The following is a 27,003-nucleotide window of genomic DNA, read 5'->3' as shown; positions in this document are numbered from 1 at the left end:
AAAATGCTAACATCGGGGGGGAAATACAATATAGTGTTACCATTTCGCTGCTGTGGTCGTTTTCTACTTGCGGGGAATACTTTCCTCCAAATCCAATCACCCCATGAAATCAGAAGTGGTACAGTCCATTCTACCACCTCAGGATTCTACAATAGGACATATGCATGGACCAAGCATTAATCTATGTAAATGAAGTGGAGGAAAATAATTTTCAGTAAGCCGGTTTGAGTCTTCCTTAAGTGGTAGAGCAAGTCGGCACATAAAAACCAATTCTTCTTCTTCTAACAGCCCCACATCTACTATAGCATGCAATTCTGCCCCAACATATCTTAGTTCTTAGAGAAGGGGGAGAGACCATAAATCTGAAGTTGCCAGTTTTGCCGAGAGGGAAATCTAATACTTCAATCATCAAAAAACCATATTCTCACAATAAAAGAAATAGTAGTCATCCTAATAAAAGATACCACAAATCTTTCAAAACATGTCTCAAAAACATTTTTTTTCCACTTCCAACTCTGGAATGTTATCATTTTAACTTGCTTTGTGTAAACTTGTTATCACAGACTGATATCATCAATCATTCTTCTTTTTATCACATCAGCTCATCATCTTATCAGGAGAGGCGGGTTGAGACGTGATAGGAAAGGAAGATCCAAGAGACCAGCTCGGCTTTAAACATGGCAGCCTTTACACCATAAAGAAGTGTGACCCATCACATAAAGTAATAGTTCAAACTGTCTTCAGGTAAGAACCATATAGTGTGTGAACATGTTGCTCATTGTTGAGAAGTCCCGGTTCCATATTCACTTTTGATGTGATAATCATTACAGCGCCTTACCTCATTACATAATGTGTGAAAACTAATTGGGCCCACTTTGTAGTAAGTACCAGCTGTCACCAGGCCTTTGAACAACATGAGACTACAAATCTACAACATACCACTGGAATCCCATAAGAGATGGGCCAGTGTAACCACAATATCTTCCGCGTTTACCCTCACAAGAAGTAGGGAGGAAGACATCAATTAGAGAGAATGACGAGCACTGGGCAGGGAATGTTATTCTAAGCATAAGCTCCCATCTATAAAATGGGAACAAAGCAATGTCAAGAAACTTAACAAGGAAAGAATTATAAAGCACTTGGTAGACGGCCCAGGCTAACCTGATCTCGTCGGATCTCAGAAGCTAAGCAGGGTCAGCCCTGGTTAGTATTTGGATGGGAGACCACCAAGGAATACCAGGGTTGCTGTGCAGAGAAAGGCACTGGCAAACCACCTCTGTTAGTCTCTATGAAAACCCCAAAAAGGGGTGGCCATAAGTCGGCTACGACTTGACGGCACTTTACACACACAGATCAACTCTCAAGATACAGATGGTTCCAGTGGTTCTGATATAATAAAAATTTAAGGGCATTTCAGAGACTTAACATTTTACTCTGGAACACTGAACAGATGACTGAAATGCACCCAAATGACATCTCCTGAGAAACCACTCCTCCTTATAGTAAATCATTCCTTTCAGCAATCAGATTGCCAAGTACAATTGCTGTGGAGACAGCAATTGTACTTGGCAATCTGCATAACTATCAATAATGAGATCAGCTTCTATACTACTGTAACAGAACTCTATTAGACAATGCCCTTGAAATCACTGACAGAAGACCCTTCCTTTCCAGTGGGATTTTGAAATGGGTGGCATGCTAAGCATCATTTCACTAGCCATCTCCCTTACTTTCCTACTGCCCTCACCCATCAATCCCTGGCATCTCCACTTTCTAAAAACCCTCTCGGGCAGCAAAACTGAGAAAGATCTGCTATCGACTACAGTAAGAACATCTGACTCTGTGTACGTGTAGCTTCACAGTTCCATGTTGTTTTTAAAGTCCCTATATGTGTGGGCAGGGAGTAGGGCTGCCAACATCCAGGTGGTGGCTGGAGATCTGCTATTACAACTGATGTCCAGGTGACAGATATCAGTTCCCCTAGAGGAAATGGCTGTGTTGGCAATTGGACTCTATGGCATTGAAGTCCCTCCCCTCTCCAAACCCCTCCCTCCTCAGTCTCCACCCCCAAAATTTCCCAACCCAGAGCAGGCAACACTAGCAGGGAGGCTAGTACAGGCACACTTCGTTTTATTGTGCTTCGCAGATATTTCGTTTTCAAGTAAGTTTATCAGTGCCATTTTTCCAACAGCCTGTGCTCACTGTGTCTCTGTGTCACATTTTGGTAATTCTCGCAATATTTCAAACTTTTTCATTATTTTTAAGTACGCTGGGGGTTTTTTAGACATAATGCTATTTCACACTTAATAGACTACAGCATAGTGTAAACATAACTTTTATATGCAATTGGGAAACAAAAAATTCGCATGACTCACTTTATTGCAATATTCGCCTTATTGTAGTGTCTGGAACCAAACCTGCAATCTCTCAGATATGCTTATACAATTTTTTTTTTTAATGAGTTAGTATGTTCGTGATTACTGTGTAAGGTTGAAATACGGCTTTAAAGGCATTGTGCTGGAGTCAGAAGGCCTCCATGCTGGAGTCAGAAGAGGTCTCCAATTCAAGTATCACACCAGAGTTCTCACTAATTGTTGTCTGGAATTTAAATCGCAGCACATGCTTCCGGATGGACCACAACCCACAGTTTACAGCTGTATGGCTGCTTTCATTTTCTGTTCTCAACACTCAGCTTCATAAGGCAATAATGTAAGTCCCATCTCCAGGGCTCAGCAACCTCTGGCCATCACAGTAACAGTTGGACTGACTGCGTATTCACTGAGATACACACCAAACCACAGCTATACACCTTTTACCACAGTGGCAGAATCAAGCAGAGACTTCATTTAAAATATTTTGTTCAAAATTTAAATTCTGTTTTGTATTTACTTTCTCTTTCCAGGTGCCACTTTCGTTAACTGCGGTTGCAGTGAAATAAGTATACTGCAGATTAATAGGCCATCAAGCTGGCATCCTGCTCCTCTGCCCCCTCCCCAAAAAACTAAGAAAGTTACATTCACTGGTGGTTTCAGGGGGAGGGGATGAAATGTTCGGGAAGAACAAAAATAGCCAAAGAGATTAATTCTCCCACTTCCCAATGGTGCAGGAGGAGAAAATCAGAGAGGGAACACACTTTACATATAAGAACGCATGCATGGGAAACTATGTGGGTGGCTGGTTAGGTACCTGACAGTTCTTAATTTGCTGGTTTCAGCCTTTAATTGTGTGATGAATCTGCTGGCGGCGTCTGCCGCTCTCTGCCTCCATTCATCTTTATTTACAGGCAAATTTGCAGCTGCAGCATTAATTTGAGTTTCCTTCCAACAGAACAGCAATCTCTTCTCTCTACTCTCCACCAGGTCCTAATGGCAGCGAACTTCATTTTCTCTGCCATGTTTTGACCAGCGTGTTCAATTGCTTTCCTGTAGACAAGCTTGGTAGAACACCCAGAATATGTATTAACACGAACCGTTGTGATTAACTTATGAATATTTCAGAACCTGCCATGTTTGTGTTCGATAGACAATGCTTGCTGCCGCTTCAAGCCCATTTTTCCCACCTTGCTGAAGATATCATAAATCATGGGTAAATGCTTCAAAGAGCTTATTATACAGGGGAATAAATACTACCCAGAGCATGCTTTTACAAAATGCATATTCATAAAATCCACGGAAGGTAAAATGCATATACGATAGGACATGAAGCCACGATCTAGAGCATGGGTGTCAAACATACAGGCCGGGGGCCTGATCCGGCCCGTGAACCAGCCGAGGCAGCCACCCACCCCCGCTCCCAATCTGAGCTGGCAAGGCATAGCCCAGCCCGACCAAGTGACATTTATGTCATATCCAGCCCTCGTAACAAATGAGTTCAACTCCCCTGAACTAAAGTTTAATTGCTGAACATTCACTTCCTGAAGGGTCTTCCAGTTTGTGTACCACACTGAGATTACATTGAACTCAAATGCCTGCCCCAACTTAACTAGAACTAGAGGGCCGAGTAAGCTAGGACCAGGGTTTCTTAAACTTTTTCCACTTGCGATCTCTTTTTGCCCGATAAATTTTTATAGGTATATAAAATAGTTATACAAATCAAACATTTACTGATAATAAATCATAAAGAAATTTATTTTAAAACAATTCTTTGGTATACATATAATTTTACCATTTACTGTTGCCAAATTTTTCACAACCACCACATTCAGTTGTGTGTGTGTGTTAAGTGCCGTCAAGTCGCTTCCGACTCATGGCGACCCTATGAATGAAAGTCTTCCAAAATGTCCTATTCTTGTTTGTATGCTGCGTTTTGTTGTCCCGCAGCATACAAACAAGGATAAAAGAACGTGAAAGATACTGCAGACTTGGCCAACCTGAGAAAATCAGCAGTGGCTGAACATGGACGGACACAAACAGGACACAGGGTCTTATTCCAAGACACTGAAAGACTGGACAATTCTACCAACTATTTTGTCAGATCCAACTATTTTGTGTTCCAATCACCTATGATTATCAGCATATCTTGTTTAGGTGTGTGATCAATTTCTTCCCGAACACTGACATAAACACTTTCAATATCTTCCTCATCAGCATCTGTAGTTGGGGCATAAACTTGAATGATGCTTATGCTGATAGGCTTTCCCTGAAGTCTGATTGATATTATTCGGTCAGACTTTGCATTATAGCTCCTGACTGCCTTTGCTACATCTTGCCTCACTATTAAAGCAACTCCGGTCTTCTCTTTTTGAATAAAAAACTTTGTAATTTTCTGATTGAAAATGTCCTAATCCAGTCCACTTTAATTCACTTACTCCCAGTACTGAAATGTCCATACGTTCCATTTCTTGTTTAACAATTTCAAGCTTACCCTGATTCATGCATCTCACATTCCATGTTCCTATTATATGCATCGAACAGCTTCGGACTTTCCTTTTGCATCTATTCATGTCAACCACTGAACGTCCTTTTGGCTTTAGTCCAATCGCATCATTAAGAACAGCGCTACTCGTACTTGTCCTCTGCTTTACCCCAGTAGCAGATTGAGTGCCACATTCAGTTACATGACCCCATATGGGGTCACGACCCACAATTTAAGAAGCTTTGGTTTAGACCAGGGGTGTCCAATCTTTTGGCTTCCCTGGGCCACATTGGAAAAAGAATTGTCTTGGGCCACACATAAAATACACTAACACTAATAATAGCTGATTCATGTTTTAAGTAAGTTTAGGATTTTGTGTATGGCCGCATTCATAGCCATCCTGGGCCACATGCGGCCCAGGGGCCGCAGTTTGGACAAGCCTGGTTTAGACCACCTTCTTCACTGTATTCCACAGAAAGGCAGCAATTTTGCAATAAGGTAGCTAACCAGTGGTTCAAAAACAATCTTAGGAAACCTGATACAGCTTACCTTTGGGGTTCATTATTGGCCCCTTTATCCAACAGTCATTTGTTACAACTAAGCAATTGAAGTGTTCGGGTGGGGGGAGATAGACCTACTTGCAAAATAATAGCCATTCCCTGTGGCTACAGCTTGATTAAATCCTAATGACTAATCAATAAAACTATAATTACAACTTTCACCCTTTTGCTTGCAATTTGGGATACAGTGGAATCAATCAAGTGAAGCTCAATAGTAGACAGTGGAGGGGAGAGAATCTCTCAGTTTGTGGCAATGATACAAGACCCCCACTGCACCAAATCCAGATCCCTGGTTCAATTGTTGGCTTGGTTTTTCATCCCAAAAGAGAAGGGGCAAGTAGCGGGTGATGGAGAAGAACCTTATTTGAAATTACATTAGATCAGAAAGGCTACTGCATGGAGCTGTATTAACATAAAGCTCCCATAGCCAAGGCTTCCTTGAGGCACACTGGTGTGTCTAGATGATATCCTGGGACTCTGGGACTCATTTCTCTTAGGAGAGATCTCTTACTGCTTTTTTTCCCCAAGACAGGCAACATATTTCATCAGGGACTCTGAGCATTCCTTTAGGGGAGAAAATGTTCACATGTCCCAACAGGGGAAATCTTGGTTGTTGATGCATGGGTACGTTTGCCCCCGGTCTGTCTCAGTGGTTCCTTGGAGTTACGCATGAGTTTTTTGTCCATTCGAGATTACCTTGCTGCCAGCCCTCACAAATTCCAGGTCTTACTGTTCCTCTGTTAACCCAATTCTTCCCTCTCCCATGAGCTCAGCCCAGGTGAAATCCCCGTGCTTAAGGCAAAGCATGGGACACGCAAGTTTGTTTCTTTCACAGCCAAATACAAAGCACCGTGTAAAGAGGCGGGGACTCGTATGCTTCCTCAGAGCTCTTTCTCAGCGGAAGAAAGGCTTTTTAAAACCAAGGTTTGGATTTCTCCCCCACCCCCTTCAGACTGCTCCATTTTTTGGTTTTTGTTCTTAAAATGCTTTTTTATGCAGCAATTGGGTTTGGGGGGATTTTCTCTCACAGTAAGCTCTACATAGTAAGCCAATTACAAAGCAAAAGGGGCGGGGACTTGTTTGAGCTTGGAGACTGCTGGTGCATAGATTCCCAACAGGAAAGTGTGGGTCCAGCAAGCAACAAACCTCAGGTAAAACTCCCATGCATAAACAACCCTTCACCCATTCAGTCACCTGCTGCAGACATCTCAAAGTAACAAAAGCCCTGACATTTTGGGTTCATGTATGATTTTATTTGGAAATCACTACAGCCAATTTTTCAGACATCCATTATATAACCCTCACCAATGGGATATATTAAGACTCTCCACAGAAGCTGCTTCAATTCCTCAGATAGATGACAGAATTGGAGACAGCACAAACTCCCCTCATGCAACCACACACCTGTGAAGATGTCCTCTAGCCTGCTTTTTCACTTTCACACATTCACACTGTTCGGTGTTACTTACTACTTCTCCAAATGAGGCAGCCAGCATATGTGTTACCGGAGCTACGTATGGAGATGCATTTGTGTGGAGCACGGCTTTCATATACTCGTAGGTGACAAAAAAGGCAGCAGCTGAAAAACAAAAAGCATCCAAGATTCCTTTTAATAAGCACTGTTATTGCCAAAGAACTATATAGCTAATGGGTCCAACATGGTGCTTCAAACTTCTCCCCTACAACTGGCACACCACCAATCACATTCAGGAAGAAACTTGCATGCCAATTAAGATCTTCACCAAGCACAAGCGGAGATAAAGAACAAAGCATAGATAAAATAGAAATGACAGGAACAGATAATAATATAAATTGATTATTTCTATAAATTAGGGAAATGAATAGTTATAAATATGGAACTGACAAATATTTTAACAGTATGTAGTGGAAATACTCGCAATGGATTTAGAACAAATTATCAGTTAAATAAATATTTTGTAAGATATAAAAAGATTGTTCTTATAAAGGCAATTTCATACCGAAGTCCCTTGAAGTTTTAATACACTGTATGTATGGAAATGTATGTGTTTTTTTGTCGTGTTAAATTTTTAATAATATATTTTTTTTAAAAAAGATCTTCCCCAAGCACCTTGCCTTTAGTTTTTTACTTACCAATACTCATTTCAGTATTATAAGATGTTTAAACGGACAGGTGGCTAGCTTTTGAAAACAATACTATATTTATATGTATTTATATATTTACAGCCTACTTTTCTCCAACAGGGACCCAAAGCAGCTTACAACATCATTCTCCCCTCTTCCACTTTATTCTTACAAAATCCACCCAGTGCTGTACGTTAGGTTGAGAGAGAGAGTGATTGGCACAAGGTCACTCAGATTCTACAGCAGAGTGAGAATCTGAACCTAGGTCTCCTTGAGTCTAGTCTGACACTCTAACCACTATACCACACCGGCCCTTTAAATATCAGCTTTAATAGTTTGTGCAGTTTCTAGTTGCCTAGTGAAAAACTCCACTCGTTCTGCCCCCACCTCCCATCTAGTGATGTATCACATGGCAGCACATGTAATTATTTAGTGCTATCTTAAGGATTCTAGAGGGGTCTTGTCATTGCCCTCGGGAATCTCGGGGCGGAGGGGAGAGACCCTGCCTGCTCACAGCGTACTAGACAGCACTCCTATACCAAATACTCAAACTGCTTTTTTAACTCGGGTAAGTTTAAAAATTAGATTGGGGGTCGATTTATTTCAGTCACAATATTCATATTCCACCTTTCTCCCCACCAACTGAGCTCAAAGACAAAATGTGCATGCGCTCAAAACATTGATACAACTCAACACTCTGCAAAGTTCTGTTTTATCTACATGAGAATTCTGAATTCAGGCTATCAAAGATCAGCAAGAGGTCAAACATCAGACCGTAGCCAAACAAGTGCTAGCATTTTAAATACATTTTTCCCTCTCAAAGTAGCCCCAATCCAATGAAGCAGCACAAATTTCAAAACCAGACGCTGAAATCGCAGTGACTTTTTTTTACTGAAGAGAAATCCAAAGAAGCCTCTGCCATTCACCAAGTTGAGCATTTGCCTTTACACTGAGACAATTTAAAAAGTCCATCTCATTCAGCATGGCTAAAAAAAAAATGCAGCTTGGAATTTAAAAATGCAAATGCTGCATGCAGAAGATGGACATTTAAGCTTGCCACGAGGAACAGTTTTAATTGTCTCATAGGGCCCGGCTGTCGCCCTCTGCTGCTAATCAAAAGATCCTTATCACCTACAAAAGGAGATAAGAGCAGAGGAGATAAAGAACAGAAAAATTTCATATCATCTTAGAAAGGGTTTAGAAGGTCTGAAGGTGCCCGAGGAGGCAGCTTTAAACTTTCATTAACATCCACTGAGAGAAGAAAGAGTTTAGAAACAGGAAGAGCATCCCCACAAAAAAGCGGAAACACTTTTCTTTTTCACAATTTTTACAGTAAATCAATATTTCCTCTCTCCCCACCCCCATTTAGATCTCCCCACCAACACATATTCTAGTGTTACCCTCTCTTTCAGTCTCTACTTCAGCTGAAAGATTTCACGTTCCTCACTCAGACACAGTCAGGCATATATCCTTTCGAAAGGCAGTAATGAGTGACTGGGCTTTTTAGCATTAAGATAATGGCATGCAATTTTTTAAAAAATTTTTTAGAAAATGTATATACCAGCTCCCCAGAGACCTTCTTGATGTGGTTCTCAAAATTCAAAGAAGTAGAAAGGCATCATAAAACACCATAAAAATTTCAGTGTCACTAATGCCATTAACCGTACCTCTATTCTAAGAGATACCTTGGATTTTCAGTGCTGAAAGATGCTTAAAGCTATGAAAATGGAAGAAAGCATTCCAAGGATTGGTAGGTCTTGGAGGTTTTCTGACGATATAGTGGCATCTAAACCATACTGAACCACATTTTACATAGCTTTGTACTGGCATTATCTAAGAGTCACCAAGATCTTATAAGATGAGAAGGAGGAGGAGTTGGTTTTTATATGCCGACTTTCTCTACCACTTAAGGAAGAATCAAACCGGCTTACAATCACCTTCTCTTCCCCTCCCCACAGCAGACACCCTGTGAGGTAGGTAAGGCGGAGAGAGCTCTAACAGAGCTGTAACTAGCCCAAGGTCACCCACCTGGCTTCATGTGACCTTGGAATTATGAATTATGGAAATGTGGCTGGTTGATGCAAAATGACCTCATTCAACACCCACGTTCTATCCTTCAGGAATTCTGTGCAGAAATAATATAATAGTGAGTGTGGTGATAGGATAGCTACAATCTGTAAGGATATTATTTATTTTTACCTCACTCCTTCTCCAAGGAGCTCAAATCAACTTATGTGATTCTCCATTTTTCCACTATCCATTTCCACTCATAACAACTCTCTGATGTACATTAGATTGAAAAATAGGCTAGCCCAAAGTCACTCCATGAGTTTTGTAGCAGAATGTAGATTTAAATCCAGGCCTCTTAAGTCCCTGGAAGACACACCACTATATTACACTGGCTCCTTTATTAAGTAAACAATCCAAGAAAGTCCATTTTATTTTAAATACTACGTACTGAGAATTTTGAATATTATCTCAAAGGACCTCCCATGCATTTCTGTAACTTGATGTCATACTATTTATTTTGTTAATTTATTTGAGGAAATAAATTATGCAAATGAATGCTAGCGTTGTCCTTGCAATATATAATCATCTTCAGCTTCATTGAACTCAAATACTTCAGTCTACCAAATATTGAACAGCACTATTATAAAACCAATGTCATCACAGAAAAATAAAATTGTGAAACTACACATGAGCATCACTTACTTAAAAATCATGCATTAGCTTGGGAACACAAGCTGAACTTCAGCACATGCTGAAAGTGTCAAGATCTGAGACAGAGGGCACATTCACTTGTACTAAATAAAATTCAGGAGTCTTCTCCCAGAAAGATAACTTCTTAACTTCTTCCAGCATTGAGAATATGGAAGACAGCAAGCTCAAGATCTCAGGCAGTATAACACTCAGGATTTAAGAGCCAGAAGGCAACGCAACTTGAGCTTCAAGAAGGAAAACAAGTACACGTTGTCACAGGACAATGAGCAAACAGTATCCACCTACAATCCCTGAATAAACCAAAACACCCAAGAATTTTGAGGTGGATTCTTTTAAGGATGGACAACCATACCCATTTCTATAACATCTAGGGTGCCCTTGTCCAGAGATGCCACCAGACTCTGCAGCCGGGGTGGGGGGATGCAGCTCCTAGCAGCCCCACCTTCACTGACAGAGAGCCTGTCAGCCTCCTGGATGACAACAGCAGGCCCTTACTGTCAATATTACAAGGCTGTCAGATTAGTTTGACAGGTGCAGGTTAGATCAGATGGATCTAGTAATGATGCAATCAGCCTGGAAAGTCCCTGGAGAGCTAGAGGGAGCTGGCCTGATCCAGTTATGGCCAGGTGGCTGATGCAATGCATTAGCAAGTCAGAATGACTAGGCATCTACTGTGATTGGTGGCTGCGTCCACCAGGTGTATATAATGGAGTGAAACTGAAACTCTGTGTGGGATGCTATGAGCGGAGAGTGTGTAAGAAGTATTTGTATTATATCTTTGCACTGTGAAATAAACTACACTTTTCTAAGTAGCAGAGGACTTTCTGATGGTGTTATCCTGGACAGACTGCCAATCCGCTGGCTTCCGCATCACTTACCTGGCATCCCAACTGCAGGCTCAGGCAGAGTAACCAGCTAGGGCCCAACAATACAGTAGCCCAGAGAAGGCGGCAGCCTCCAGAGCCTGAGCAGAAGCCAGGGTGGGGTCAGAGAGGCCTGCTCTGGAGCAAGTAAGCCCAGCAGTAGTTCAGGCGCAAATGCCTGGGAAGACCAGGGAAAGCGAGGGAGGGGGGACTGGCAGCCTATCCCACCCAAGCCCTGACATAACCAATAGAGCAATAGGGAGGACAGGTGGGGGGGAGGAGCCTTCCAGCTGCCCAATAGGAGGGACAGAGGAGGAGCAAATTACCACCCTCTCTCAGAGAGGCCAGGCATGCCCAGGGAAGGGAAGGGGCTATTTGGACCTTTAAAGCCAGGTTCCTGGGAAAGGCTAAGGAGAAGAGGCTACAGCTCTAATATGGCAAGAGCTGTGGGCCTGGGGAAAGAAGAAGGAATAAGGTGGTGCAACCCCCTTCCCCATTTTGAGGCCTGGGGAGACCTGCCTAGGACACTCAGCAAATCGGGGGAGGGCAAGACAGTGGAGCTGGAGAGAGAGGGCCTCACAGCCCTCGAGAATTTTACGGTGGGGTAAACAAGGTGACGGCCTAGAACTCTTGCACAAAACTTTTAGCTACTGTGACCGTCCGCAACAATCTCGAGCATTTATCTTATATCAAACATCCTTACCATTTGGAAAAGATCCTACAGCTGTTGAAGGAACACCAGCGTAAATGCCACGGAAGCCACCAGCCTTCTTAAATCCTTGGGGACTTTGCAGTCTTGTTTTGACCGTATCCAAAGGGAACAATACCAGGTCAACACACATTCCAGCTAGTCCTCCGGCCTTCAAAATATGGAGAGACAGAAAGACGTCAAATATATGCATTACTGACAACAGAAAGGCAAAAAGAGATGCAGCTGGGTAATTAGGGAAAGTGTTTGAGAACTCACATGTGGTGCAATGGATTATGATTTTAGAGGATGGGGATCAAAGACCCAATGTCTTTTCCTAGCCATGTAATCACTGAGAGTGATGATTCCCACTCATGGGCACCATGATGCCATCCATTGGTTTTCCTGGTACTCACTGGTTTCTTCCCAAAAGCAAAAAAAGCACCTCACCAGGAGGTGCTTCAGAAGAGGCATCACTTTTAGATCTGTGCCCTCCTAGCACCTCATGGCAGCCATTTTGTCATGACATCCACTCCCCATTCTCAAAATTCAAAAAGTACCAACAAACTTAACAAGATTAGGGTCCCCTGCCTAGAACAGCCTTGGTTCCCTAGCTTTGAAGCGGGAACAACCACTAACCTTTCAATTTAATAAAAGATATCATTCTAGTTCTCTAAATAATAGCAGTATGTTGTTTAATACTTACTCCAGGAACCCACGAGCAACCCGGAACAATAATTGTCAAAAACACACAGTAGACCTTTACTTCATTGGTCAACTTAGTAGAATATATTTGCTTGCAACAGAGCAGACTGGAACAAAACCAGAGCTAAGCATATGACAGTGTAGTTAAGGAGCAGAGATATATTATATGCATAAGAGTACTGGGCAGGATGGCCAGCAAATGTTGAGGATATTTGCCAGATGTACTATCATATGGCATCATTTAACAAAAATTTCTTACAGAAAGCCAGCAAGCAATATAAATTAACAAGTCCCACCCATTAACCCAAAAGAGCACCCAAATATTCATTAAAACATTCATTTGGTTTGAAAAATCAAGCCAACAGAGATTTGTTTTCAGCTCACATGGTACTACTGAAAGCTTGCTTTGATAACAGCAGCCAAGTAAAGCTGTACTCCGTTCTGATATTCCTTTTTACCCTATTCAAGAGGTGCTCACTAGCTACAGTTAAAGTTTAAATCAATAAGTTAATTACTCTTTTAATCTGCTTGGCTATTTTGCATGCATTGATTTCCTCTCCCACCCCCTACCCCACACCCCGTCCCATATCCTCCTAGCTCTTTTTCCATCAGAATTCTTATCTCCAGCAAGTGATTAAAAAGAAAAAAGAAAATTGATCTGATTTTAATCTTGCCACCTGGCAAAAAGCATGAATCAAAAGTTACTAATTGTTTCTTTGGATTTCAAACTTCTGTATCTTAAACGCAATTTAAATTCATGAAGTAGCTAATGGAGCCTCCTGCCAGGGAGTGCAAATACCTGAACGACTACTCCATCTGTGGAAAATAGTCATGATTTGGGGGTGGGGGGAGCAAGGGAAAACAGACACCCTCTTTCGATGCCTCATCTGCAGCTTTAAGGCTGACTGCATAATCCTACTTTTACCTGTGTTCTGCAATACAATTCAAATGTGTATTATGAACATACTTCCACGTATGGCAGGCGCATGCAAGCTACTTTCGGTCTGTGCTGCATGGACCTGTCACCTCTAGAAACACTGGAGAGGTCCAACAACTCAGTGATATGGAAACATAGTTTGCATATGTAAGATTCCCAAGCCAACTGCGCTATCGTCTCTAGGTAAAAGCATCTCAGGGGCAAGACAGCCCTTGGAGAGCCCAGCAGCAGCTTCCTGATTACAAATGCACATCTTACTCATGGGGAAAGGGTCGTGGCTCTAGTGGCAGAGCATCTACTTTGCTTGCAGAAGGCCCCTGGTTCAATCTCTGGCATCTCCAGTTAACAGGATCAAATAGTTGGTGAGGTGATAGACCTTTATGTGAGACCCTAAACAGCCACTGTCAGTCTCCATAGATAATACTGACCTTGACACCCTAACAGTCTAATTCAGTATAAGATGGCTTCATGTGTCCAACTGAGGGATGGTAATAGTCACATTAATTTTCTTTGGTTGCTATATTAAAGTTACGAAAATACATATGAAAAGACATAAAAGCAATTATCAGTTTGGCTAATCCCAACATTTTATCAAGAGACTGCTACTTCATAAAAGTAGCTTTAGTCGCCTTTTTATCATTCTAGTTATCGTGCCCATATAGTTATTTGGTAGAAGTAAATTTGTATCCCTTGTCTTCAGTTTCTTTCACTCAGCCAGACAAAAACCCGCCTAAACTATGGATGCTTGAGTTTGTAATGTGACCTTATGGAAGATATTTATATACAGGTTTAGTATACCCCATCCGGAATGCTTGTGACCACAAGTGTTCCATATTTTGGATCTTTCTGTATTTTGGAATATTTGCATATACATAATGAGATATTTTGAGGATGGGACTCAAGTCTAAACATGAAATTCATTTATGTTTTATATACACTTTAGAATGTCATTTTAAACAATATTTTAATTTTTTGTGTACACTGAACCATCAGAAAGCAAAGGTGTAACTATCTCACCAGAATACCTGTATCAGAAGTTAAGAGCAACAAACAACAAACTAACTAACAATGGCAGGCTTTCAGTATCCACCTATGATGCAGTGTACACTGTATTTTATTTTTTTAGGTGAGAAGAAGCATCAGAAGCAGTTGAGGGACCAGGAAGTCCAGTTTTCGGGTCATTCTGGTTTTGGATGTCCAGTTAAGGGATACTAAACCTGTACACAGTTTTCTTGTGTAGGTGTAACATACCTTGTGTAGGATGGAATTAAAGCTACAGAAATGAAACAAATAGCTTGGCATGCACCTGGCAAAGTGTTGTTTGAGGCCTGAAAATTCCTACCAAATACACATCTTACCAAAAGCATGATGTAGTTTTTTTACACCTCCAAAAGACAATTTGTAAGTTACCAGAAGTTTAACTCATCAAGTATAAATAATAAGTAAACAACTCAACAAGTATAAATCATAAGTAAAAGCCAGCGTGGTATAGTGGTTAAGAGTGGCGGACTCTAATCTGGAGGACCAGGTTTGTTTTCCCACTCCTCCGCATGAAGCCTGCTGGGTGACCTTGAGAGCTCTCTCGGCCCCACCTACCTCACAAGGTGTCTGTTGTGAGAAGGTGATTATAAGCTGCTTTGAGACTCCATGAAAGTACAGAAAAGCCGGGTATAAAAACCAGCTCTTCTTCTATTTTATGAAAGCTGCCCTTGCAAATGCAATAATAGAAGAAACATAACACATCTCCAGCTCCACAAGTCATCCCCATATTCTTATGGCATCTTTTATATTAAAATGCATCAACATTCTATAAAGCATAGCTGTAGTAGAGCACTGAGAATTTCCTTCAAGCAGGGCAATCCCAGTGTATGCTCATGACTGTGACAGGAACCCAAATGGTAACCACCTATCCCTCCGCAGGTCTCAAAATTATTGATCAGTATGCTGCTCTGATAAACCAGGGTTGCCAGCTCCAGGTTGGGAAACCTTAAGATTTTGGGGGTGGAGTCTGGGGAGGGACTTCAATTCCATAGAGTCCAATTGCCAAAGCAGCCAATTCCACAGGAGTCCAATTGCCAAACCACAGGAGGTTGGCAACCCTATTTGTCACTTGACACAGACGCCTACACTCACCCCATCTGTGATATGCTCATAGTGTGAGTATTGGAAATATTTCAGGACAATTTCCTTTCTGCTGTACCATGGTGGGGGTGGTATCATTTTTTATCAATATGTTATACAGATGGAATTACCTAATACACTTCCAAAACAAGTCACACAACAAATCTTCCTTCCCGCCTATCACTTGTCTACAGCCAATGGTGACAAAAAGAAAAAGTGAATGTCTTTGAGCATGTGCTGTATGCCTTTCTACAAACTGCCCAGTTAAAATATTCTTCAAGCATCTGAAGCAGTAAGGTCCGGCCCACAGAAGCTTCTTCCAGAGTCAGTCTTTACGATGCTACAAGACTTACTCTTGTTTTGCTGCAAGTCTAACACTGCAATTCCTCTGGGACAGACAACTGACTTGCCTTCCACACTAGGGCTTCTAACAGTGTAGTTTAGCAATGCTAAGACTCAGGATGAGGTTAGAATGGAGGAGGGGAGAATGACACACACCATCCTGACCAATTTGGGTGGGCATAAAAACGGACGGATAGACAAATGGGTGATAAACTCTGATAGTTTTACTTTTTTAAAAAGTATAGGCAGATGAGATAAGAGAACAAGTGGAAAGAAGCTTTGTGGGAGGGGCTGTTAACCCCCTGAACTATTGGCATGAATTAAATTCCCCCTTCTTAAAATATATTTGTCCAACAGGAGAAGCTGAATTGGCACTTATGGAAAAGGACTGTTTCAGGCTCCGTTAAGCAGAAGCCAACCAAATGAATAATTCATGTGTGCGTTGCAAACTGAAGGTAACTATCATTTCCACATTTGTAGCGCAACACAAGTATGTATTGCACAGCATACTGTGGGCTGATCCACTCTGTGAAGCTATCACACAGCCCCAAATCTTCACCCATTATACACACACGCGAAGTGAAACAAATTCGCGCATCCTCTATTACGACGACTCAATTATGTCATTCACAGACGCTTACTTGGGAGCAAGCCTCTCCTTTTGTGAACGCGGCAGTAGACTTATTTATGAGACATCGTGTCAGTACTCGCAAATACGTAAGTCCCGACGATTACTATACAATATCCCCCCCCCTCACCCGAAAACATTTTCACGTGCATGGAAATCCTACTTTCGCGCCTTACTTCGTCGTTACGTCTAACAAATCCATTCAAGCCCCCGCTCGCTCACCGTTAAGGAGGCCAAAAACTCCCCCCGATCCATCGGCACACGAGACTTTAACCAGGCACGGCGAGCACAACAGAGCCTCGCTGCTCATGGGCGCAGCCATATTGCAACCCTCCGCTCCGCCTCCCGTCGGTCATGTGACCAAGATTTGTTGACCTCTTGCCACTCTAGACTCTTAGAACGGTACCGGCCTCTGGCGCATGCGCAGTGCTAGGGCCTGAAGCTTTTCCCCCTTTCCTTTCCCCCCAAGACTTGTTGACGTCTTGCCACTCTAGACTCTTAGAGTGGTCCCGGCGTCTGGCGCATGCGCAGTGCTAGGGACTGAAGCTTTTCCCCCTTTCCTTTTGCCCTGAGAACTGTTGGGGAGCTCTGTAGGACAAAGGCGCCCTCTGGCTAGTTCAACCTTCCTTTTTACAGCCATAACCTATACATATAAGGATCACGTAATTCTTCATAGGACCAGGCTGTGAATCATGAATATATATGTTAGTCTGCACTGCAATTTGTCTTTTCTGCTCCCCCGTCCAGGGTTGTTAACAGGCTTGGAGAAAACTGTCCTGGGTCCCTTACCTAGAGGTTTAATGCGTGGGAGGTAAATAACATCCCCTGGTAAATAACATCCTATGAAACCTCATTTAAAAGGACAGGACACTTCCCTGAAGGCCTGTTAGCAATCCTGGTTGCCAGCTGAGCGGCAAAAAAGAAACATACCGGCTTTGTGTGGGTGCAGAAACCAGAAAATTTGCCAAGTTGCCAACCTTATCCGTAAAGCGGTTTTTTTAAATGTCAGCAGGGGCATTTTCACTTACAGGTTTACATTTTGTAGCTAATGTGTACACCCCAGATTTGAATTTTTTTTAAAAAAATTATCTCCTTCAAAATGTGTCTGTCACTTGCAGATAGCATTGAATACTATAGATAACATTCTCAGTAATAGCAATGAGCTTTTTTTTGTTACAAGTAGTTACAACTGAATATATTGTTGAGATATGTTTATTTTTGTTGAATTGTGGGAAATAATAACAATAATTAAAAAAATATGTATGTCACTTGCCACAGAAGCCTACATACAACCCATCTGTGTTATGCTCAGCGTGTGAGTATTGGAAATGTTTCGGGACAATTTCCTTCCTGCTGTACCATGGGGTTGGGTTTTTTTTGGCCAGGTTTCAAGACTTACTTACTAGTCTAAGTAATGTTTCAGCACCCCACAGATGACCTTGGTCCGCCCTGACCCATGATCTTCTCCAAGAGAGTGACAGAGAGAGTTGATTTTCTCGGACCTCTCAACAGTGTTCCATACCATCGACTATAGTATTCTTCCGGAGAGGCTGGTTGGGCTGGTAGTAGATGGCACCATGTTTCCATGGCTCTGCTCTTATCTGACTGGCCAATTTCAGAAGTGCTAGGAGACTGCTAGGGAGCTGCTGCTCAGCATCATGGAATTTGTGGTATGAGGTCCTGCAGTGATCCTCTTCTGCCCTGTGCTGTTTAACATCTACATGGGAAAGACTGACAAACATTGGAAGCAAAAATCAATTCCAAAGATAGAGGAATGGCTGGTTAAAGTTAAAGAAATTTATTTTTTAATTAAGCTAACAGCATATAAAAAAATAGAGATACGATAAGTTTAGATGAGTTATGGTCACAAACTATAAATAAAATAGAGAATTTTATAAATAAGGGCAAGAAAGGGGAATGCATTTTGCTCAGGACGGAACGATGAATATGAAGACAAAGAAATAAGCTGTAACATAGGAATCCTGTTGTTATTTTATCGTGTATATAGATATGTGTGTGTGTGTATAAAGTGCCGACAAGTCACAGCCGACTTATGGCAACCCCTTTTTGGGGTTTTCATGGCAAGAGTCTAACAGAGGTGGTTTGCCAGGGCCTTCCTCTGCACAGCAACCCTGGTATTCCTTGGTGGTCTCCCATCCAAATACTAACCAGGGCCAACACTGCTTAGCTTCTGAGATCTGACAAGATCAGGCTAGCCTGATATACAGTATTTTAAATCATGAAGATTGTCTTTCTTTTTCTGCTTCTTTCAGTTGTTGTTATTGTTTATTGTTATTGCTATTATCCAATAAATTTTAATTAGAAGACGAAGAAGAGGACTGAGGCATTGGAGCTTCATAGCCTCCTATCAACAGTCTGGAGAAAGGAAATATCAGTGCTGTCTATTTCAGTTTGTGTTGAAAGCATTTGGCATTAATAATAGGGACGTGTGCATAATCCTTGCTTTTGACACATCTGCAAAAATCCTGTAGTTTTCCAGATATCTGGAAAGATCTTTCATAAAGTCAGTATATTAACCAAAAGCATTACTATGATGTTCTGTTCAGTTTAAGACTAGCTGTCTCTCTGCCCCCAACTCTCTTTTAAGAGATGAAATGGTATTTGTTTTCAATCATGACCTTGGCCATCTCTTTAATCTGTCAGGTTTTCCCGTGCAACAGACGAAAGTCTGACAATTTCAGAAAGAAATGTTACATCTTCTCCTTTCTTCCTGAATAAGAAGCCTTCGGCCATTTTTGTTTAACCAACCGCCAAAAACCCCTTTGGGAAATAGAGCCGAAGCGCAGATGACCCAATTTCTGCTTTTTGTGAAATGATGCAAAGACTCGAGTAGTAGTTACAGACACTCTGGACTTTCTCAGAACAAGAAACACAATGAACAAAGCGTCAATTCGAATAATGACCGTTAGGAAAGAATGCAGACAAGAAACCCCAGCTACAGAGAAAAGTAAGATAAAAGCTGAAACTAGTTTCTTCTGAAATTGGTCTCACGTTGACTATTGCAGTTTTTTATTTGTGTATGTGTCTTCTGTCTCGTGTGAATAACTTTCACATGCGCCACCAAACACAAAGGATAAACGTGAGGATTTTTCTTTTTTAAAAAAAAAATTTTTTTTTGAAAAAAATATAGGCTGGAGACTGACCGTAGTCCTCAAGAGAGTAGAACATGGTTTTGCCTGTGGAGGGGGTAAGTAAAGTGTTGCGTTTGGGAGATGCCATTGTGGGGATATAACAACTCATTTCTGTTCATGTTCCCCCACTCTGCCCACATACACACTCTTTGCTTAGAGAAACCTGATGTGAGGATATATTGATCTGTTCCTAGCACATTAAAGCTGCCAAATGGCAGCTGTTAAAAGCAGGCAATTGGTCATTTATCAATCTCTAGAGGAATTAGTTGCACACATGTTCCAGTGTATTTTCTCAGACCACTGCTCATGCATTCCTTTTATTATCTTTATCCCCTTCAAATTAGGAGCACATGGGACAGCTAGTTCTGCCAACAATCTGCATCACCATCTCCCTAATGTGCAAGGGACACACACACACAAGGGACTTTTAATGATACCAATCGGAACCTTATTTTGTCTACTACCCAGGTCCAAACTACCTTCCAGTTGTTGTTTTCATCCTCTTTTTAGAAACCCAGGGAGGGAGCTCTGAGGTACAGCATCTGCTTTGCAGGCAGAAAGTCCCAGGTCCAAACTCTGGAATCTCCAGTTAAAGAAGGGTGATGTGAAATACCACCACCTGGAACCCTGAAGAGCTGCTGCCAGTCAGAGTAGACAATACTGACCTTGTCTACTGAGTAGACAATGGCCTGACTCAATATAAGGAGGCTTCATGTGTACATGTGATTCACCTGATGGCTGGCCAGCAGTGCCTAGCAACCCTCAGATAGTCTTCTTTAGAGGTGCGTCCTTGCCTCCATTTCTTGAATGTTTCCTTTTTCTTTCTTAGCTCATCATGGAGTTCTCTGTTCATCTGCATTGGCTTCTTCAGTCCCCTACCATGTTTCCATCTTGCTGGAATACTGATGGCTCCTTTCCCTTCCAGAATTCTTGCCCATGGAATGACTTTCATCATGCCTCTGAGTGACTCACCTAAGACAAAGTGGATTGACTAAGTGCTTTTTCAGACACGTTAGGCTGCGCCTGGAGTACTGTGTGCAGTTCTGGAGACCTCACTTCAAAATGGGTGTGGACAGAATGGAGCAGATCCAGAGGAGAGCAACGAGAATGATCAGGGGCCTGAAGATCAAGCCCTATGAAGAAAAGCTGAGGGACTTGGAAATGTTCAGTCTGGAAAAGAGGAGGTTCAGGGAGGACATGATTGCTCTCTTTAAGTATTCGAAAGGCTGTCCCTTAGAGGAGGGCAGGGAGCTGTTCCTGTTGGCAGCAGAGGATAGGACTCACAATTATTGGTATAAATTACGGGCAGAAAGGTACCAGCTGAACATTAGGGTTTTGTTTTTTTATGGTAAGAGTAGTTCAGCAGTGGAATCAACTGCCTGGTGAGCTCCCCCTCACTGGGTGTCTTCAAGCAGTGGCTGGACAAACACTTGTCAGGGACGATCTAGGCTGATCCTACTTTGAGCAGGGGGTTGGACTACATGGCCCGTATGGCCCCTTCCAACTCTATGATTCTATGATTCTAATATTCTAAATGCTGGGCTGAATCCAGATAACGTTTTCTATTAATTACATTTTCTGTTAATGTCAATTTTCCCTTCCTGCCACAAACCCGCCACACCATTCCTGAGGGGCCCCCCTCACCATCTTTGTTGCCCTCCTCTGGATACATTCCAGCTTGTCTACATCCTTCTTAAATTGTGATGCCCAAAACTGAACACAATTCTCTAGGCGAGGTCTAACCAGAGCAGAGCAAAGCGATATCATCACATCACGTGATCTGGACACTATACTTCTCTTGATAGAGCCCGTTTGCCTTTTTAGCTACTGCATCACACTGCTGACTCATGTTCAGTGTTTGGTCTACTAAGACCCCATGATCCTTTTCGCACATACTACTGTGAAGACAGGTCTCCCCTATTCTATAGTTGCCAGCTCCAGATTGGGAAATACCTGGAGATTTTGGGGGCAGAGCATAAGGAATGCAGGGTTTGGAGAGGGGAGGGACTTCAATGCCATAGAGTCCAATTGCCAAAGCGGCCATTTTCTCCAGGGGAACTGATCTCTGTCGCCTGGAGATCAGTTGTAATAGCGGGAGGTCTCCAGCCACCACCTGGAGGATGGCAACCCTACTGAAGTCCTATGCCCTAGCCACTAGGTTTGTTACTCAGTCCCCTTCTGGGCTTTGATATTTCACAGGGCCTGTGTGTCCTGGGCTGGCAGGTAGTGAAATGGCTTTGGCTAGAACAGGCATGACAAATCCCACTCCATCCTGAGCTTATTGCATTGTTGGGAAAACTATACAGTAATACTGATCTACATTGCGGAGGTGCAGTGAAAGCAAAGATTGTAAACAAGGAGGCAAACAATAAAGATTGTAACAGCTCTTTGCCAATTACAATTGCTATATTTGTAAAATGAATTTCACCAGGCATCTACTGCATAGTTTTCAATGCAGAGAAGTTTGCAAGAAATGTTAGAACAATACAACAAAAAGCTAAAAACTTCAGAAGGAAAAATATTTTAGAAAAAATTAAAAGCTGGAATGCTTATGATACCCATTTATATATTGCAGTGTTTGGGGTCGATCAAATGTGCAGAATACACACAGCATTTTGTCATGATTTGCCATGTGCTGCATCTGTAAGAATGGCTGTTGTTTGCAATACCACTCTCTGAAGAAATCTAAACTTGTTTTGGGGCGGTAAAAACGGGAGAAAATGAGAGATATTTGGCTGAAAGGCTAATTACTATAGATACAATACAAACAGATGGGGGGAACAGCCAGGCAGAGGGCTAATGGCTCCTCAGAGTGCTTAACAGTAGAAACACCTGTTTCAATATTCATTGAGAAAAAATGATTAATGAAGATGTCATTTTTGCATAATTATACAAAGACCCGAATGGTGCAAGTTATTAGTTTCCCATTTTGCTTTATTGGATGCCTAGATAATGAAAGGCTAAGGTTACCGTCCCAAAACATACCTGTTATGCTTTGTGCAATTGACATGCAAGCAATCCCCCCTCCTCCAAGGCTGAGACACCTGCTATTTTTAATGCAAAAGGCACTAGACTTTATTTGTGTTTGTTTTACAAAATTTACGCCCCACCTTTCTGCCCTCATAGCAGCCACCAAGGTGGCTAGGGTTGCCAGGTCCCTCTTTACCACCAACGGGAGGTGTTTGGGGCGGAGCCTGGGGAGGGCGGGGTTTGAGGAGGGGAGGGACTTCAATGTCATAGCGTCCAATTGCCAAAGTGGCCATTTTCTTCAGGTGAACAGATCTCTGTCAGCTGCAGATCAGTTGGAATAGCAGGAGATCTCCACCTAGTACCTGGAGATTGGCCACCCTAAAGGTGGCTAATTACTTAAAAACACACATAATAAAAATCACACCTTAGAAACCATCAAAACTAACAAAAGGCACATCACTAAGGCAATGAAAACCAGAGCTAAAATACCCCTATAAAAGCAGCAATTCAAATATGGAGCAGGAAAGAGAGGTCACCGAGGGAACACCAGAGGTGAAAACGCATGGTCGCTTTATCCTCCTTTAATCCCTGTTTCAGCCAGGATTCAGGCAGGATCGAACACGTGCGTTTTGCCTAATGTGCGTTCGATTCTGGCTAAAACAGGGATTAAAGGAGGATAAAGCAACCATGCATTTTCGCCCCAGATTAAACAAAAAAGTTTTCATCTGCTGGCAGAAAATGGCAACAGAAGGAGACACAGGGGTCTCCCTGAGGTGTTCTTTAATCAGCTTAAGGTTTCCTTTAACTGTCATGACTGACGGGGCAGAATATGTGAAAAGGGTCGAGTGTGAGTGAAGCTGAGTGAAAGGTGGCTTGTCAAGGTGTGCGGCACTAGCAGCCTCTCCATTTTTGGAAACCTCAGTTGCTCCTCCAATGCAGGGGTAACTATAAAGCCAGAAGGATTTAGAGGTAAGGTAGAGGGCATGCTGGCTTACCTATTGGTATCTCTAGCCCTTTAGAAAAACATTTATTGCCAAGCCTAACTCATGGTTTTCTCTTGTTACGTTTGCAGGAACAGAGAATAAAAGCTAATGCTGCATGCATCGAGACAGACTGTAACTGTGTCCAATTAGGATAATGTAATGGAGGAAACAACAGTAAATCCTTCTGCAGCTAAATCAAACCTAGTACTCATGGGTAGTTTTCAAATATATGCTTTCCCCCCAAAAAAGGAGAGGGAAACACATTGTGCTAAAGCTCATTAGCACCGCATACAGAGGCTTCTTAATTAATGGATTCAGCACCAGACACAACTCCCCCCCCCTTTCATGGGTTTCTCTGTTCCCGCCATACGCAGAACTAGCAAAGTGAAGTTAGAGACAAGGCTTACAGTGATTTAGATGTAATCGAGAAACATGCAGCTCCCCTCTCCATCTAATTGATTCCTCTAATGGAATTAATCAGCACCCTAAATACAAGACTCGCTAGCAATTAAAAAAAATTAAAAAATGCTATCTACCCCAAAATACAATTACTCTGACAAACTCAATTACACGCCTCAGTGGCTTCTTAAATTGTGTTGCTCATTCACTTCTTAAAACCAACCTGTGCTCTGTTCAAGATTTGATTGTTAAGAGAAGTCTCAGCTCTGTAAATCAGATGGTGTTTATAGAAAATATACAGCTGTGGTGTTTTATTACCCCCGTGGGGCAAAATAATTTGACACACGGAAACCAAATGAGCAAAACTGGGCGGGGGGGAAGGCCTTTTGGTGCTTTTTTTCATTTCAACCGATGCCGTTAATATGAGAAGAACATTCAAAGCATTAACCTTATTTAGGATTTTACCAAGGCAGATCTCAATCCAAAGTAGGTGCAGTGCAAAACCAAAGAGAACTTGCATGTAATTAACAGGCCTCAATGGCTGCTTTTTGAAGAGCTGATGAAAAGATAAAGTAAGGGAATAATACTTCGAAGTCTGCCTTTAAAGGGATATACCTGTGCACACTACTGAATATTCATTACATTCTTGTTTGTTTTTATTTCTGTACCTGTGAAGGAGGAGAAGAAGGAGGAGAAGAAGAGTTAGAAGAGTTAGTTTTTATATGCCGACTTTCTCTACCACTTAAGGAAGAATCCAACTGACTTACAATCACCATCCCTTCCCCTCCCCACAACAGACACCCTGTGAGGTAGGTGAGGCTGAGAGAGCTCAAAGAGAGCTGTGACTAGCTCTAGGTCACCCAGCTGGCTTCATGTATAGGAGTAGCGAAACCAACCCGGTTCACCGGATTAGCCTCCGCTACTCATGTGGAGGAGTGGGGAATCAAACCCAATTCTCCAGATTAGAGTCCACCACTCCAAACCACCGCTCTTAACCACTACACCACGCTGGCTCTGTAAGTTTCTGTAACAAGCGCAGCTTCTTATTTTTTTGCTCTAGCCTAGGGTAAAAGACTGTTCCCTTTGAAAGAGAGAGAGAAAACACAGTGGAGTTGTACTGCCTTTGCAGTGTTATTAATAAATGTTTGCAAGCCAGCACAGGTTCAAAAACATGCCCTGAATATCCACAACACTCAAAACAAAACTGTGTGGTCCTTATTAACAGCAACAGGGACAATAGTAGAAATACAGTAGTAGGTACAGAAATCTAAATTTGTGAGTATATTGTATTTGTTAATTTCGAGTAATATGTTCTTAGCATTGTTTGCAGTGTATGATTATGGAGGAAATAGAGAAATACGATCGAGTATCGGGATATAGAATAAACAAAAATAAAACAGAGATCATTTTAGAGAATCTGGACAACTTGGAAAAACAGAATATACAGATCCCAACAGGATGTAAGATTACAGAAGAACCGGTTAGATACCTAGGAATATACATTACTGGGAAAAATCATAACTTGCTAAGAGATAATTACCTAAAAATATGGTCGACAATAAAGCAAGATTTAAAAAGATGGGCAAAACTTAACTTATCGTGGATGGGGAGAATAGCAGTTATAAAGATGAACTTACTACCAAGGCTGATATTTCTCTTTTAAATGCTCCCGATACAAATCGAGGATAAGATGTTGAGGGAGTGGCAGAGACAAATCAATAAATTTGTTTGGGCGGGAAAGAAACCAAGAATTAACTTCAGAATTATGCAAGACGAAAATAAAAGAGGCAGACTCACCCTACCAAATATCAAGCTTTATTAACAAGCGGCAGGATTATCATGGATTGAGGAGTGGATAAAGAGCCCAGATCAAACAAACTTGAATATTGAAAAGGGCACATGGAATTAGGGATTTCACTATTACTTATGGAAAGCAAAGAAATCAGAAATTTTTGGAGAGAAACATGCCATTAAAGATGGATTGATGAAGACATGACTTAGAAACAAAAACAGATTAAGCCCGGTACCTTCACTGATAATGTCCCCTACAGATACATATCTAACCAAGGGAGAGAAGAAAAATGTAGATATGGTAAGATATCAAGATATGTTAAATGAGCAAGAAGAAATAAAACCGTGGAATGAGATTAGGAAGAATAGAAATATTGGCTTGCTGACCTATAATCAAATGATTATGAAAATGCGACAAGATTGTTTCCAACAGGGGAAGATAAGAAACAACACTGAGTTTGAAGATTTAATTAGTAAAGATGTGTGTGTTGTGTTAAGTGCCGTCAAGTCGCTTCCAACTCATGGCGACCCTATGAATGAAAGTCCTCCAAAATGTCCTATCTTTGACAGCCTTGCTCAGATCTTGCAAATTGAAGGCTGTGGCTTCCTTTATTGAGTCAATCCATCTCTTATTAGTAAAGATACGAATCATATTTTGGGGGAAATTTAATAAACTTTTACTTAAATTTGAAACAGAACAAGAACAAATCAAGACATGTATGATCAAATGGAAGGAATTTTTTAAAAAGGAGATAACATTGCAGCAATGGGAAAGACTTTAGACCAAGTCAATTAAATTCACGGCCAGTAATAATCTACGTGAGAACTGGTACATCACACCAATGGACATTAAAAAAAATGAATGAATTATATGACTGCCAGTGCTGGAAATATAAAGACAAAGATGGAGCATATTTTCATTTGTGGTGGACAAGCAAGAAAGTTAAGAAATTTTGGATACAAATTCATCAAGAAATGCAGAAAGTTTTAAGAATCAAATTTCCTTTGAACCCAGAAACTATGTTGCTAGGAATTGAGCCAGATAACTTGGACAGAAACCATAGAGAAATATTTGGCTATCTGACAACGGCGGCTAGACTAGTATTGGCAGCATCTTGGAAACAGGAGGATATTCCAGATTTGGAAAAGTGGCAACAAAAGATGGACGAATTTGCGTTGATGGCCA

General features: G+C 41.7%; 1 protein-coding gene across 1 annotated transcript in view; it reads right to left on the bottom strand.

The window, feature by feature from the left end:
- SLC25A26 (solute carrier family 25 member 26) overlaps nucleotides 1-16,800 on the bottom strand; it is a 138,016-nt gene extending 121,216 nt beyond the window's left edge. The window contains exons 1-3 of the mRNA XM_056861949.1: nucleotides 16,745-16,800; nucleotides 11,805-11,961; nucleotides 6,884-6,993 (exon numbers count right to left, since the gene is read on the bottom strand). Coding sequence (XP_056717927.1) covers nucleotides 6,884-6,993; nucleotides 11,805-11,961; nucleotides 16,745-16,777 — 300 coding nt within the window. The 5' untranslated portion in view covers nucleotides 16,778-16,800. The remainder of the gene's footprint in view (nucleotides 1-6,883; nucleotides 6,994-11,804; nucleotides 11,962-16,744) is intronic.
- Between the last annotated feature and the right edge of the window lie 10,203 nt (nucleotides 16,801-27,003).

Source organism: Euleptes europaea, chromosome 1, assembly GCF_029931775.1.
Source record: "Euleptes europaea isolate rEulEur1 chromosome 1, rEulEur1.hap1, whole genome shotgun sequence".
Lineage (NCBI taxonomy): Eukaryota > Metazoa > Chordata > Lepidosauria > Squamata > Sphaerodactylidae > Euleptes > Euleptes europaea.
The sequence above is the reverse complement of the archived record's forward strand: the minus strand, read 5'-3'. Positions and strand labels throughout refer to the sequence as shown.